Here is a 16,545-nt window from a genome sequence, read left to right as displayed (position 1 = left end):
GTACACATAAGCCAAACTGCCTCTCAAATTGCAGCCATCTACTTTGAGTTCAGATTTGCACAGCATGACATGAATTGGGCTGCAAATTATGCAGAAAACAGCCATCACATCCATCTGTGATGTCAGAATCCTCAAGTACAATGTGACCTGTTAGTATGTAACAGAGTAGAAGGATACTGTGTCTGATTCCTTCCCTATGAAGAGTGATGAATATCCTTCCAGACGCATTTGGCCCAGTGTGAAAAGGTTAAATATGATTGAGGCAATGCCTGTGATATGCTCAAGAGCAGATTTCATATCCAAGGGTGCAGGCAATTAGATTTTTTTTAATGGTGTAGTAACTAGAGAAAGAAAACACACAAATACACTCATACCTAATGGTAAACTGAATTTATTTCCTCTTGGAAAACAATTCCAGTAATCTCCAGGTTCAGACCGCAGAGTAAACATTAGTAACAGTAACATACAGGTTAGTTCAACTGATTCAAGAATTTGGCTGCATGAAATCATTAAGGAAAACCTTGAACACTCAAAGCTTCAAATGTATCCAGGGAAAAAAAAAATTCTTTGACAGTCTACATAACAACTATTGCATATATAGTGATGCTACCTGTCACATTGCAAGGCTTACAAATATATATATACGGGCCTTATCCAGCTGTGGGGTTCTGTTCTGTGAGAACATCTCTTCATGGTTTGCAAGAATCTTCAGCAATAAAAAATAGTCTTGGATTTAAGCGCTGATATACCAAAAGTGAAATTCTAGGCTTAAGTGTAAAGAAAAGGAAGTCCAACCATAGTCTCATGTATAACAGTTGTTTTTAATATTTCTTCCTTAAAAATACTTTATCTTAAGCCATTTTGGTCATACGTCTTTTTTTTTTTTTTAATCTTGCCTGAATAGGGCCCAAGTCCACTTGTCTTTATAAGACCATTTTAGTATCAGACGACATAATACATGTGCAACACTTTATATACAAGGGGTCTATCCGGTGCGCAAAAGTTCAAACACATGAACATCCAACAGTTTGATAATACAAGTTTTATGGTACAATACAATGTTTCTGAATAATATACATTAACAATGAAAGTTTCGTGCAAAGAGTAAAACATGTTCCCTTTTTGTGCCACAAAAGCAATTCTCCTTGAGAGACTGTACTTGCACTAACTGCTGTGTTGGGTCATTGTATGATTCTGTAAATAACAAAAAAAAAAAAAAAAAAAAAAAAAAAAAAAAGAAGAGAGGGAAAACTTCAGTGATTTCATTTTCATCAGACCAAGCATATACACATGTAATTAATTCATAATTACTTGAACAGAACAATGAGTTTCTGCCCTCTGATGAATAGTGCTCATGGATGTCCTCTAATGCTAAAAAAAATCTAATGCTTCTTCCCCAGGGAGAAACAGATCCAGAGATCTTCTGAACCTGCTGCCACCCATGAGGGCCGGGAAGGAGAGGCCAGGGCAGGAGCCTGCCTAACGTGAGATGGCTGGCTGGCACATTGCCTTTTCTCCACCTCTGCCATGCCTTTCTATAATACCCTCTCACCATCCATCATCTCTTCTTATTAAGATAGGACCCAGTGTTCAAGGAGCAGGTAGCACTGTTTTAACAGTTTTATGTATCTGTGTATGATTTCCATTGTTACATATGCCTCTGTTCCAATCCCTCTGAGACTGTAACATCTTGACAACAGGGACTCTATCTGCCCCTGAATATGGGTATGAAATGCAAGAGTTACCTGGCTGATGATGGACAGTGGGAGCAGCCCCCCTCCTGAGGGTGGGCTTTGGGCTGTGGTCATACCGTGGCTCAGGAGCAGATTACAGTAGCCTGCCATGTCTCCCCTGTCCCCGGATGCTCTTTCTCAGCTGATACAGCTTGTGTTGTATATTGATGGTCTCCGCTCATCTATGTTAGCATGTCCCCTTTCTAAGTGAACACCCTCTTTCCAAATTGTGAGAGGGTAACTGGGATTGCTGGGCAACTCAGGACCACCAGCCAGGCCCTGAGGGTGGACGCCGGGTGGGAAGGCTCCAGAACCAGGCCTGGAGGATGGTCACAGATCTGCAGGATATTTGCTTGGAGCATAAGCCTGGAGATGGTCTGATCTCCACTCTCCTCCTCTGTGTTTTCCTGGAGCCATGTTCTCTCACTACTCACCTGTATCCCCTGACCCCAATCCCTTCTTATTACAACCTTGGAGCCTAGCTCAAAATATCACCACTTCCATCCTCACCCCATCTAACACTGATCTCTCCGTTCTCTGATTTCCTGCTGCACTTTATACTGCTTACCTAGGATGCATCTTAGGTCTTGTCTCATGATTATTTGTAGGCCTGGCTCTCACCCATGCCAATAATTCTGATGTTCATTCATTTATTCATTCATCTATAAGCATCTATTGAAAACGTGCATCAGCACCTGGCACATGCCACAGCACTGCAGTGCTCAGGAAAGAGGGTTTGGCTATCTCAGTGACTGGCTGGCAAGGCAAGGGCATACTGGAGAGGAAGGGCATAGGAAGCATGTTCCTAGAGCTTCTTGGGCAATGGATATATTTGTGTTGGAAACAACCCCGCCATGGGATTCTGCTCCATCCTCAAGGGCTTGCCTTCACCACCTTTGAGGATCTGGGGGATGTCTGTTCTCCTCCCCCACGCAGTATTTCAAGTCCACTGGAAATACAAATGGCCTCATTTCATTTTCTGGGGGAAGGAATGGAATATCTGAGCCACAGTTTATTCGATTGGCTTTTAGTCCTTGCTGTCATGCCTTCAAAGTGCTCACAGTCTAAAGAAGGTCATGTGGGCACATAAAAGCAAAGCAAGATGGCAAGCAGTCTATTAGAAAAGAACACAGAAATGTCGCGGCTACACCTAAACCTGCCTAGCCATTGGGGAAGGGTTCCCAGTGGATCCAGCACACTGACAGCCGGAAACATGAGCAGAGAGTACAGGGAGGGCACTCTAGGCCAAGGGACCCACATGGGTCAGGGCAATGAAACAGGAATATGCAAGGTAAGTTTGCAGACCTGCAACTTGTTTAGATTGGTTGAATTCTTCTGGAGTGTTCTCAATCAATAGTACTCACGAGACGTGAAGAGAGAGTTGGTTTGGGGCAAGAATATGAGCTGTCTTATCTACCTTGCTAAAGAGCTCAGACTGTCTTGTAGGTTAAGGGAGCCATTGGAGTATTTTAAGCAGAGGGATTCATCTTAGAGATGTTTGTTATCTATTCATCCTTTACAGCAACTAGCAAACTGCCTGCTCCCTGAATACAGACTGAATGACCAGAGGTTCAGCTGAGAACCAATTGGGGCTGGGTGCAGAAGTAGGGGGCTGGGAGCCTTGTGAAGAGGACTGAGGTCTTCCTTGTTCCATTTCAAATTTAGCTCATTTTTGAAAAAGATGGATGACAAATCATGATGGAGAACAGTATTTCACTCTCCCTTATTTAAAACATATCTTAATAGTCCCAGCCTCAGAGTGAAAACAGGAAATAGCAAATTGTTTTTATGCCAGCTCTTTTATCTGTATATTGATTTTTCATACTTCTGAAAAGTACTTGTCACCAATATGTAGACAGAAAGGGTAATAAAAGTACTAATGAGACCAAAAAACTTTGCTATTTTCTTAAAAATCAACATGATTCTGTTCAGAAAGGTTATAAACAATAAAAGTTTGATTACTCAAAATACATCACATCTAAGCCTTCTTATACCTTTTGCTATCTCAGAGTCAAGTTTATAGAAAGGTTTTTTATTTTTAAAAAGTCCAAAAAGAATGACCAAATAAGTACAAGAAGATATGATAATACAGATTGAGCATCTCCAAATGGGAAAGTCCAAAATCCAAATACTCCAAAATCTGAAATTTTTGAGCACCGACATGATGGCATATAGGTAACTAAGCTAGTGACATCTTTACTTTCTGCTGGTTCAATGTACTGAAACTTTGTTTCATGCACAAAATTAATGAAAATATTGTGTAAAATGACCTTTGGGCTATGTGTATAAGGTATATAAGAAATATAAATGAATTTTGTGTTTAGACTTGGGTTGCATCCCCAAGACATCTCATTATGTATATGCAAATATGCCAAAATCTGAAATTGAAGACACTTCTGGTCCCAAGCATTTTAAAAAAGGAATACTCAACCTGTATTTACCTAAATGATAGGACTCTGACAGAAAGATGGGTGTTTTTTTCTTCTTATCAAATCAAAGTAAAAAAAATCAGTTTAATTACATTATTTTCAAATGTTTAAGTGCTTATGATGGACAATCCACATGTGATCGGATTCCAGGGGTTAGTAAAAGAGTACACAGTGCAATTTTCCTGGTGTTTTTATATGTGCTCATATCAAGATGCTACAAGAACCCAAAACAAACTGCCCATAACAGTTGGCAATGGTTGTGTGTTGTATGCTTTCATCCTCAACCAAAGCCATACAAGTCTCTTCAGAGGTGCAAGGACATGAACAAATACACATACATCACTTACTACAACAGACTGAAGTTGTTTCATAAAGGAGTTATGTTTTGCATATAAGAGAGAGGAATATAAATCATTTGTGAGAAGGACAAGGGTATGGCTTGTGAAATTCAAAAATAAAGCAACCCAATGTAAGTAATATCAACCTAAGAAATCTGGCATGAGAAATGTAAGGGCCAGAAGTCCTCTTGGTGTGGAGATGCCTGCAGACCACGGAGGTCTCTTATTCTCATTTTGTTTGGTTTCCCTTTTTTGCTCCAGCCCAACAGAGAGCTATGGCAAGGTCTCCCCAGGCCTGGCTGTCCACCACTGGCAGTGATGCTCATGGTGGAAGGCAGCATGTTCCTAGAGCTTCTTGGGCAATGGATATATTGGTGTTGGAAACAACCCGCCATGGGATTCTGCTCCATCCTCAAGGGCTTGCCTTCGCCACCTTTGAGGATCCGGGGATGTGTCTATTCTCCTCCCCCATGCAGTATTTCAAGTCCACTGGAAATGCAAATGGCCTCATTTCATTTTCTGGGGGAAGGAATGGAATATCTGAGCCACAGTTTATTCAGTTGGCTTTTAGGTGTTGGTGAGAACAGATGCGAAGTCCTAGTCTCTGGTCTTGACTAAAGATTCTCTGACTAGAAAAACAAGAAGTTGCTTCATGGGAGCACTCAGTGTTTTTTGTGTTTTCTGATGCTCATAGACATTATTTCTTTAGAAAGGGAGACAAGAGGCAAGTGGGAAGGGTAAAAAAGTAGACAGCAGAAGCGCCAAACAAAGAGAGGGTAGGCTCTGAGGCCCAGTTTGCTCTCCCGCTGGCTACTTGCCACACCACAGAACCAGTCCTGAGACAGCAAGGACACAAATGCATATGAGCAGAAAGCAGAAAAATGCTGCCAGGCCATCCACAAGCAGCCTTCTCTCTGTGCAAGAGTTTTCAGCTCTTTAGGTCCAGAGGAAACCACTACACTAGAACAAAGCAGTGGGTAATCTCACCAATTTTACACAGCAATTCACAGTCCCTAAAGTACTTTAATGCAATGACAGGTTATGAGAAAAAATATCTGTTCCAATGAAGAGAAAGTGTTTTACATAATCGAGAAGAACATCAGTGCAACATCGGAGGAGGTGGGGGGTGAAGACAGAAAAGGAAGTAGGAAGAGAAGAAAACTTCTGTAATCCCACAGAGAGCCATATTCAACTCTGCAAAAAGCCATCTCCTGGAGACCCCATGTCTAAGTAACTGAAAATTGCAAACCATTAATCCCAGTTATGAACAGTTGTTTTACACGAGGGGGGTTTGTGTTAAAAAAAATCAAATCCACAACATACCTTAAAGCTTAAAAGAAGATCCATCCAGGTATGATACCTTAATAGCGAGGTTTCAAAAACACTTTCTTTACTGTAAAGGGCCCCATTTGGAAGGAGTGTGCTGTATGTATTTTTTTTCTCTATAAATGTGAAATTAAACTTAGAAAGCTAAAAAACAGATGAGAGCCTTAAAAATTCCCTTCTAGCACTATGTATTTCTTTTTAAATATGAGATGCCTTTCATTTTACAAGACTGGAATTCTCATTTTGGGCTTGGCACTCTAACAAATGATTAATTCAGCCTCCTTTTTTCTGAGAGCTGACCACATTTGCTGGTCAAACAGTTTAATCCTATTTAAAATGCAATCCAAGAAAAATATTTTTAAGTAAAAATAAAAATCCATGATCCTTTGAAACTGTTCACCTTGGCTAAAGATATTCCATTTTCCTGCAATCTTGATGTAAATTTGAATTTTTGCACCTATATCAATGATGAAATTCAGCTTTAGAGGAAAGCCAGGGGGAACCTATCTTCCTAGAGTTGAAAAATTAAATTCCCAACCCCAAAACTTATGCCCAGAGATTGCCTTCACTTTTCTAATTCTTTGGCAGAGACCATGTCTCGTCTGTGCTTTGTAACACTCTGTTGGCATCGGCAAAATGTTACGTATCAATGGTCATAAAAACAAAAATGGCATTTGAATGGAAGTTTTGTGAAATCTGTTGATTCAAAGATGTTAATCATTTTTACCATGACTTGTTTATTTATAGCCTTTTGTTTCAAACAAATTCTGACAAGCTTTTAAAACTAAGTAAAAGAGCCAGCATGCTATTTTAAAAAGGAATGAAAAAAAAATAACAAGCTTTCCACTAATTCACTGTGCCATTAGAAACCCGAATTTAAACTGCAGTTGTATTTAATTTAAATGAGATGTTTTCTAACGAGATGAAATAGTAGGCAATTGTGGCTCAGAAACAATGCAAGGCGGGAAGAAATAAAGAAATATAAAGATTAAATGTGGCTGTTTCTTTCAACAGATGGTGACAGCACCATGGCAGCGTGTTGTTTTTTCTTTAGTTGAAGAACACAAACATCCGTAATCAATCATCACTGATTAACTAATTATATTACCCTTCCTTTTATCACTTGGGTTGGACCTTTATCCATAAACACTGAGGATAATCGGTATGCTCTTATTTTTCTGGAAGTATATTCCAGTTCACATAGAGCCGTGCAGTTACAGGCTGCAAACAGAATTCTACATTACCGTCCACCTTTAAGCACTATTGCTTTTTTTCATTTTTTATTTTTTTTTAAACAAAAGCAATTGGTTTCCAACAGGCTGGATAATAAGTCTTTTGACCTGCATTCTTCTTTGACCCATTAAGGTCACCCCTGTGCTCGGGCATATAGCTGACTTAGGAAATGCCTGCAAGTCCTACATTTCATCTCCTGCCCACTCAAAATAAAGCTTTCTTTAAATGTGTCTGTACGGGTCCCTGAAGGCCAAAGAGGCATCCCTGTAGTGGGCAATGGAGGGACAGAAGCTTCTGCCTTTATTAATGAATGCAGACCATTATGAGTCTGGCTGGCTCCTTCCCCGTTCCCAGAAGCATATACTGTACGTGACTTAAAATGCTAGAATATTGACACAAAGCGAGCTGGGCACCCCTAAGGAAAATTACTCCTTGGATATAATGTAGGCTCGTAACAGCTATTAGAGTACAAAATAAAACCCTCCGGGATCAGACTGACATATACCGCATTCTACCTAGTCCTCAAACATTAGAAGAATTTCTTTGTGAAGGCATTCTCAAGGACAGCATTAAACTGACTTTTGTAGCAATCTGCAACAGCTTTTTGGCTTAGAGCTTTTAGTACTAAATCTCTGGTTCAAATCAATATAAGTACTATATCTTCCACATTAATCAATACATTTGGTTCAATACATGTTCTATTAAATTATACTTTCTAATCAAGATTTTTACATTTCCACCCTCTCTCCTTTTCATTCCCAACTTCTTATGCTAGTAAAATAGTTTTAAAAGTGTATACAGCTAATGATGACAGGATCCTGGGTTATTTCCCCTGAACGTTAAGAGAAAAAATAGTCACAATGGCAAAGGGTGACCTTTAAGCATCTTAATAAGGTTAACAGGATGTGAATGTTAATAAATTAACATTTTCAAAGTCCACACAATTACAAAAGTACTCATAATTTTCAACTGATTAAAAGTAAATTGCTACGGCTCTGGGAGTACCATTAGGAATGTTCTAAAAATTACACTGAAGACCAAAATCACCCTCAAGTACCCCCCTTTGCCCACCCCAAAGTTTCTACTGCCCACAACTATATAATTCCTGGCTGGGGAAATCTGGGGTAATTGTGTTTTTATGGACCTTACCAGGTAAACCTATCTGGTAGGTTAGGTATCCTATATCAGGACCATATCTGTGGATATTGCATTTTTTGTGAGCTACGCTATAGTTCAATGCATATTTTTTTAAAGGACAAATATACAATATTTTCCCTAAGTGCTATGAGAATTGAAAAGACATATGCATAGTGGATTTTCTTAGCCAGGGAAGTTGACTCACAATCTTTACATTTGTAGAATCTGCTAGAATGAAGTTCTACTCTTTTATTATGACATAGCAATGGCATTTCCAAACGGTCATGTATGCTTTTGCCCCTCTCTTTAATGCCATGAATGTTGCATTTATGATCATGTTTGCACTGACAGAATTTCCCTTTTTATTTTTTCATATGGTAATGTCATCTCCATGAACTTACAGAGACACTGATGCATTTTCTTTTGACATTTAACAGTTCACATGGGCTTGGTCTGACATCTCAAAGCATTTTCTGGATGACACTAAGCTATATTAAAGCAAAAGGTGAAATGGCATCATCAGAAGCGATCAGAAGAATACAAGATATTAAAGAAGGAAAAGGACTATTAGGGCATTTAGTTTGTCCGCTTGTAGGAACATACTTGTTTGATAAAGTTTACACACTAGGCCAGTTTTGAATGATTCTGGCAATGAAGTTGCTATCATACCTCCCATAGGAAACAATTTCACATTCTAATAAACCTCACTGAAGGATATTTTTGTTGTTGTTCTCTGGACATTTGTGCTAACTACGTCCAGAAAAAGGGTGATCTGAGATAATCCAGAAGGATGAGGACACTGGCATGTTGATGAGTTTACGTTCCAAACACTAGACCATGTACCTATAGTATAAAGTTCATCCATCTGATCCAAAGCAACCTAGAAGACCATCCAGTACACCATTTCTCAGTCATCATATAAAACACATCCCATTCACTTGCTTGGTTCCAGAGAGGAGACTGAAAATAGATTTTAGAAGGCTAGTGGGGCTTGCCTTACACAAGCAGGGTTTCCCAACCTCAGCACTACTGACGTTTGGAGCTGGACAATTCTTTGTTGCAGGGGGTTGTCCTGGGCATTGTAGGATGTTTAGCAGCATCTTCAGCCACTACTGCCAACATGCTAGTGGCATCTTCCCAGTTGTGACAAGCAGAAATGTCCCCTGACACTGCCGCATATCTCTTGGTGGGAAGTATCTCTCCTACCAGGGAGATATTGAGGAACACTGCCTTATACTGTTTGAAAAACACTTGTGCATGAATAAATGAAAGCTGGAAAATAAGGAGAGTTCTGAATTTAAGGGTTTTGAAGAATGTGCAGGGAGGAACTGACCTAAAGGGGAAGAAGAAATGGTGGTCTATGAGGTGTGTTAAATAACTGTAATGCGGAGGTCTTGTTAATGACCTGTCTTGTTATCGACAGGCTTAAATTAGAGGTCAGATACAGGAACAGGTGGTTATAAGGAAGGTATATAATTGTTTTGAATTTACTTTGTATTGAAAACACATTGAGATTGCTATACCATGCTTGAGTACGCTACTTTGTCTTCATTCTAAGATGGTATCTTCCCCATCTTAAAAAGAATTGTAAAGGGACACATATAGCACATGAGACTGTACTGCAGTAAACATATACTGTACTGCAGTAAAATGTAGTCAATGGGTGAATGTGGGCAAGTGTACAGAAACTGTAGAAAGAATTCTTCCGAGATATATAATGGCATTGTTTATGTAAACAGTCAAGTATTTCCAGAAGTGTTCATTCTTTCAGTGACTTATCAAGACCATCCATGTACCATCAATGAACAAAGATGTTACGTTTTAGTGGCAATCAACCAATGCTGCTTTAGGGATATTTGCAATCTAATAATGTTTAAAGGTACTCAAATATTAAACTCTGGAAATCAGTATTTGGGGAATGGAAGAAACTATCTACTTTGAAAGAACTACAGAGCCATCATCCTCAATTTGTTGGTCTAGACTCAATGGCAGGTGAATCAACTACACCTGTAAGTAATACAGCAGAGAAAGAAAAAATTGGTTTCAGAGCTGGGGGTTGGGGGTGGTACTTAGCAGCATCTGGTCCAGTATCTTATTTTATAGATGAGAAAATTAAGTCCCAGAGGGTTGAAGCCAACACTCAAGGTCTTAGAGTTAGTCCCATGGCTGGGCCAGCTGTACAGATAAAGGACACTCATTGCCATAGCCCAAACCTTCTATCTGGAGAGACAAGGTGCTCTAGGACACAGAGGAAGGGCCCTTCACCTTATGTGAGAGGCTTTGTTCTTGGAGGAGTTACACATGCCTGGTGTGGGAGAGATGAGGCGGCAGAGGTAAAAAGGGAGAGAATGGCCCCTGAAGTAGAGGGAAGAGCAGCAGCAAAGCTGAGAACCCAGAGGGCAGAAGGCAAGGGGCAGAGGGCAGAGGGCAGGAACTGTGTAGGAGCTGAAGCATCTGGTGGAGCTGCAGATATGTCTGGCTGTGCAGGGAGGTAGGGAGTCAGTTCAAAAAGGGCCTATTTTCACCACATTTTGCTATTTTCTGCAATATCAAACGAGCTGGAAAAGCCCATGGCAGTTACCATGTACCAAGAATACCCAGTTTGGCTTTAGTCTAGTGTGAGTCTTCAGAAGCCTGAGCAAAGACTAATTATTTAAATAATGCTAAGTCCTAGTTGCTAACATGGAACAATTCCTAGTATTTTGACAAACATTTTGGAGATATAAAACAAGCCCTTTAGTCCACCAGCTTCCAAAGGACAAATTCTACTGTGACATCATACATGGGAAATGTTAACATCGTGACAATCCCATTTTCCATTAAGAACTTAAAAACAGTAGTAAAATTTTAGTTGCAAGCTGACTCCTATCTGTTGTGCATACCTGACAAGCTTGAAAATTTCCCTCTTTGCAACTGACAATAGCGTGCACTATCTACTACATTGAGAGCGGGGGAAAAAGGTGCCGAATGGGAAGAACACGCTAAAAAGAGCAAAATGGCCACTGGGAAATATATTAAAGAGTACGACGTTTATTTTTAAAAGAAAACAATGAATTGAGCTGTCTGTTTCCATGCAAGAGGCCAGCAGAAAATTTAAATCAAACTATATAAAGCCAGCACCAGTGAGAGGGAGAGTGTAAAGATTTCACTCCAGATTCTGGAATTGCAGGATTCCAGCGTACTGTGGGACAGAAGGCTTTGATAGGCAATACTGTCTAATAAGATATTCAGGGATTAAGTCAGTGCTTCACAGACAGATGTGTCCATGTGCCAGTTGTTGCTAAGCTTTAATTTTTTCCCCTGTAATGTTTAATTTATCACACTGGCGCTGTCTAAACTAGAACATCTGTAAACAAGGTTAAGAATGACCTCCTTCCAATTTTACATCCATGAACAGTGCCCCTTCTTCGTGCTCTAATTTTAGATACCTTAAAGATAAATAAATCTTTGGAAGGAAGAAAAAAGAAGGCTTGTCTGACACTGTAATGTGTTCATCTTGGGCGAATACAAATTTCCTCTCTGCCAGCTCTCGGTGCACACAACCAACTCTTGCTGCTGAAGCTATATTCAAGCATCCCCTTCCCAGTCAAACGCAATTAAACAAACTTCTGCTAAATATTTAACAGCCTTGTGTAGTAATTAGCGGCAAATAATGGAAGCTTAAATTGATAATTGCTCAGAAATGTCCTCTTACAAACATTGCAAAATTCCAACTCCTCCCTTTTCTCTTAGATTTTGAATCCCGGAAGGTTTTTGAAGAGAATTTAGTTAGCGAAATTAACTATATTCATATCACTTGGCCAAGATCTCAGAGTTAAGTTTGGCTGTTTTGCAGTCAGCTGCAAGATTCCACTGGCATCATTTACTTCACTTCCGTGTTTGAAATCCATTGAAATTTAGTTATACACTGAAAGATGGTGGAGCAGGGCATTGATTTAAAAACTGACTGGCAGGCTTAGGATTTAAACTCTGGTCCACCAGATTCAAAAGGTCATCTGATTAGAATGGGAGAAGCACAGGGCGTTGTAATTTATATTCAAAGGGTAACCTTTGTAGGAAGAAGGAGGGAGCCAAGACTCTTTCTACTTTTCCACTTGATAGGGACACGGATTCCCTTCAACCAAATTCCAATAATTATGAAAAATAGTTTATTGAACTTGGGCAAAAAGCAAAAGAAATGCCACTTCCTTGTAGTGTATTATTTCTTTTATTAAAAACACTGCCACACTCCCTAGGAGGTAAACTCACATTAAGAGTAAGTCAAACATGTTATAAATCATTAAGAATAACAGAAAAACATCTTTCCTCACCATAAGCAAAAAAAAAAAAACAAAAAACAAAAAACCGTGTCTACTATTGCATATGCTTTGGTAAAGATACATAAAAATAAAACTGTGAAAGGACAATGTATTAATTTAGATAAACTGTGTTAAGTATGAGCCACCTCCTGAGAGGTGTGTGTGCATGCGTGCGTGTGGGTGCATGTCTGTGTGCGTGTCTGTGCGCGTGTGTATGTGTTTGTGTGTGCATGTGTGTGTGCACGCGCATGTGTGTGTACGTGCGTGTGTGCACGCCCACGGGAATACACATGTGCGCATGTCCATTTCCACGCCTAAGCGAGTGTTGCGCATGGCAAAAAAAAAAGTTACATACGTGCATTGCTTCTACAGGTAAAATTCCTGGTGTTTGCCTTTGATCTTTCTGTCTCTCTGGGGACTTATTCCTGCTGGAGAATGCAATTAGAAGGAGCCCCAAGTAACTCTTGTTTGAAGATCTAAGCAAGCCCTTTAAAAATGCAAGTATTTCACAGGCCCAATTCTGTTTGGTTATCCCCTACTTTAAATAAAAAACCCGAGTTTGGAGAAGAGAAAACATTTCATACTCAAGTTTGGTGCTTTTTCCTTTTTGCCTGTGTGCTTGCTTTACTTTCTCTTTTCCCTGTATGTTATTGTGTATTGTTGAAAGTTTCAGGTCTCTTTCTTTAACGATCCCTCCCCACCCTCTAAAATCATCCCAGTTTATTAGCAAGTTCATACAGGCACAAAGAAGTCAGGAATGGTTGGGTGCATTTCCTATTCTCTATTAAACCTGTTCTTAAGATGTATTTTTACTCTTTCTTGTCCACGATTTCCCATTCTTATACTCTTTAAGATCTTAAAATGGCAGAGCTGCCCCCACTCTCTGCCCTGCCAAGAAGAGCTTCTATTTGCTTCAGACCCACACGTGAAGTTCCCATTCTCCTCTCACTTCCTGGGCACCTTTTCTGGCTTTACTTCTAGGGTCTCTGTGGGACAGTTTCCTCACCCCTTACGGTGCACAGAGCTACTGGAAAGAGAACCCTTTAATTCCTCCACACAGAGATGTGCTGTAGCTATGGTGAGAGTAATCTATAACCCTCACATCCTTAAATAATTTGCTACTCCAAGTTAATTTTAATTCATTACAATAAAGCAATATAATTTAAAAAATCTCTTTAAAATGAAGTATTTAACATGATCCTGAAAGAAAGACAGTCTTGACTAACAGAGGGCCAGGCGGCAGGCATGGTGCAAACTCATGCAAATTCAAAGGTGAGCCGTAAACAAGAACACACAGCAACACTGCCATGCATAAAGGGCCAGGCAACGGGAGGCCTCATTCTAATCAGTCCTCAAAGGAACCTGCCATACAGAAGTGGCACTTATTCTAATTTAAAGCCCTCATGCTTGCTTCAGTGTTGCAAAATTTATAAAAGAATAACTTCATTAAACCGCCTGGCACTTCAAACACAAATGCAAACCAGCCACAACACAGAAGGAGCTGGACAAGAGGAAGAGAAATATTCCCAGAGAGTTGTTAGCTCAGATATTAAAATAGAGTCTGCATTGTGGTGCTTCTCTTTCCGTGCAACTTTCCTCCACCAATGACTCCTGCCACCGGGCTCTTTACTTCTGTCACGAGTCCCGTTGCTCCTGTGAGTCTGCTTAATAACACTGAAAATCATTCAAAGCGGTTTGGCGAGCCCAGTCACATGCAGAAATACATCTGGCAGTACATAAATGAACGCTATTCAATGTTCCTTGCCTGGTCTGCAGAGGAGATTGATTCTGAACACACCACTATTACAGTTCCCATTTACTTGGGTATATATTTCAGACTCACCTAAGTTGTTGAAAAACTAATGGAAGAAAAAATTTCTTCTCCTTAACCCTGGCACTCAAGAAAGAAAACAATAATAAGGGTTAAGTGGAAACAGTCTACTGAATCCATGCACAGCGCAGGAGAAAAGTTATTGTCGCATCCTAAAACATATGCTTTAAAGGAAACTTCTTTTTCTCCCCTGAATCAGAGTCACAGAAACGCTACAGAAAAATTACTTCAGGCTAGATTCCTAAGCTACAATGCAGTGTGTGTCAGAACACACATCATTTCATGCTGAACTGTCAGCATATTTCTCAAAATCAATTTTTTTGGAATGCAATGAAACGACAAATCTGGAAGCCTGTATAAAAACTCCAAGTCTCTGAGAAAGTATGTGTCACCCACAAGTTAAACTAAGCATCGTGATCTTGAGAGATCCCAGTAATGAACCACTTCTTTCCTGCTCAGTGTTTCTCATCACCTTAGTGGGCACAAATCTGTGCTAAGATTTTGCTTCAGAGAACACAGTGAGTGTTCAAAAACCTTGAAAATGGTAATCCGTGGATGAATAAGAGGAAATGGCCTTAGGGTAAGTAAAAGGTGAATCTCTCCAAGGGTTATAAAAGAAAAAGACTGTTTATCCCAGTTGTTTTTCAGAATTTCGGAGTGGGATTCTTGCTGCTGGTTTGAAGAAAGAGCTATTTATAGGGTGCTCAGACCAGGCTGACCGGAGACCAGTTCCACGCAATGGATGTGAAACTTAAAGTTGTCACCAAAAATTGCAGGATGATAGGAGTCATATTCTTCTTAGGGTAAACAAATATTGAAATGAATTATCTCTTATCTTTATGCAATTGTTTTATAGTGCTGGAAGCTTTTTATATCCAAATAATGCAATATATTGGTGAAGGTAAGTTTGTATTCTTTTTTCTCTCCATGAATATGATCGGGCTAATCAGATGGAATGAATGAGTCAATTCACTTACAGGCAGCCTTTATTATATAATAAAATATGGATTATTGATCTTGTGGAGTTGGCAATGCATGATGCAAATTCAGTGAAGGAAACCTCCAAAATTGGAATTTGAGGCTATTTGTATTGACACTTGAATCTACTTGGAACTATTTTCACTTTTGAAAAACCATCAAAATAAAACAACACTAAAACTAATTAAATCCAGTGTTCCAAAAAGGACAAAGAAAAGTTGACACAGAGGCCTGGGATGGAAGGCTGGGATGGCCCCCTTATAGGGTATAATCCCTTGTTCTATTCCAACAGAGGGAGAAGAAACAGGCAGGCTCTTTGGGCCTGTCTGTGGAGTAGTGAGTACAAACTCATTGGCTAGACCCAAATGTACTGCCTAGGCAACTTGCTACAAATCCAACCCAGCCCTGTAATAAGAGTCAGTGTATTGTTGTGGCTCTCGCACTTGTGAGGCAGACTTGTTTAAAATACAACACTGGGCTGTCCTAGCAAAATCCTTTCATCTCTTATCTCTTAAAAAAATGCAATAATCAGCCCTCGTTAGGAGGCAGCTCTGAATACAAGGGTCACATGGCAGGAAAGCCTACACAGCAAACACTGAGGGGACGAAAGAACGTGAGCTATGATATTCAACGTGTATTTACACACCTCCGTTCTGCCTTCCCGTTGCCCTTATAAATCTGCCCCAAGATACGATGGCATGCTGATTGCTGTTTGTGCTCTGCTACAAAGTCGAGGCCAGACTGTCTCCTGTATTCCTTATAAACTTCTCCCAGCTCTTCCCTACAGAGCAAGCACGCCCTTCCTTTTGACAGAGTTCACGATCTCTCTACCTTTTTATGGGCCACATCCGCGTGCCCCCCACATAGCAGCACAACACAAACATGTGCCTTTCTCCTCTCTTTTAAGAGTAAAAACAGGCCCTGTGTTTTGGTAGGCATCCCTCCAAAGCATAGGTGAACGTCCATGCGTTATGTTTCTGAAAACGACGCCAATGAAAGAGAGGAATGAGAGATGCTAAACAATGCCGCACCAAAGTTGCAGACTGTTCGGCTACAGTCCAGAAAATGAATCCAATTTTTCATTCTGTCATTATAAATATTTCATTGCAAATGGTACTGATTTTCTGCAACTGTGGTTAAGCAGAGGGCCTCTGTGTGAATATTTAAGAAAAAAAAAAAAAGGAGGAAGACAACGAAGAAGAGGGAGGGGGGAATTAAAGGTTAGCAACCAATTAATTTCTC

General features: G+C 40.0%; 1 protein-coding gene across 5 annotated transcripts in view; it reads right to left on the bottom strand.

Annotated features, from left to right (window-relative positions):
* Positions 1 to 373: 373 nt before the first annotated feature.
* The window catches only part of ZNF521 (zinc finger protein 521), a 290,706-nt gene continuing 274,534 nt past the window's right edge, over positions 374 to 16,545 (bottom strand). For all 5 annotated transcript variants that reach the window (XM_003261988.2, XM_030810630.1, XM_012506409.2 and 2 more), the window contains one exon: positions 374 to 1,194. In XM_003261988.2, the coding sequence (XP_003262036.1) occupies positions 1,165 to 1,194 (30 nt within the window). In that variant the 3' untranslated portion in view covers positions 374 to 1,164. The remainder of the gene's footprint in view (positions 1,195 to 16,545) is intronic.

Source organism: Nomascus leucogenys, chromosome 4, assembly GCF_006542625.1.
Source record: "Nomascus leucogenys isolate Asia chromosome 4, Asia_NLE_v1, whole genome shotgun sequence".
In the NCBI taxonomy this organism is placed as follows: domain Eukaryota; kingdom Metazoa; phylum Chordata; class Mammalia; order Primates; family Hylobatidae; genus Nomascus; species Nomascus leucogenys.
The sequence above is the reverse complement of the archived record's forward strand: the minus strand, read 5'-3'. Positions and strand labels throughout refer to the sequence as shown.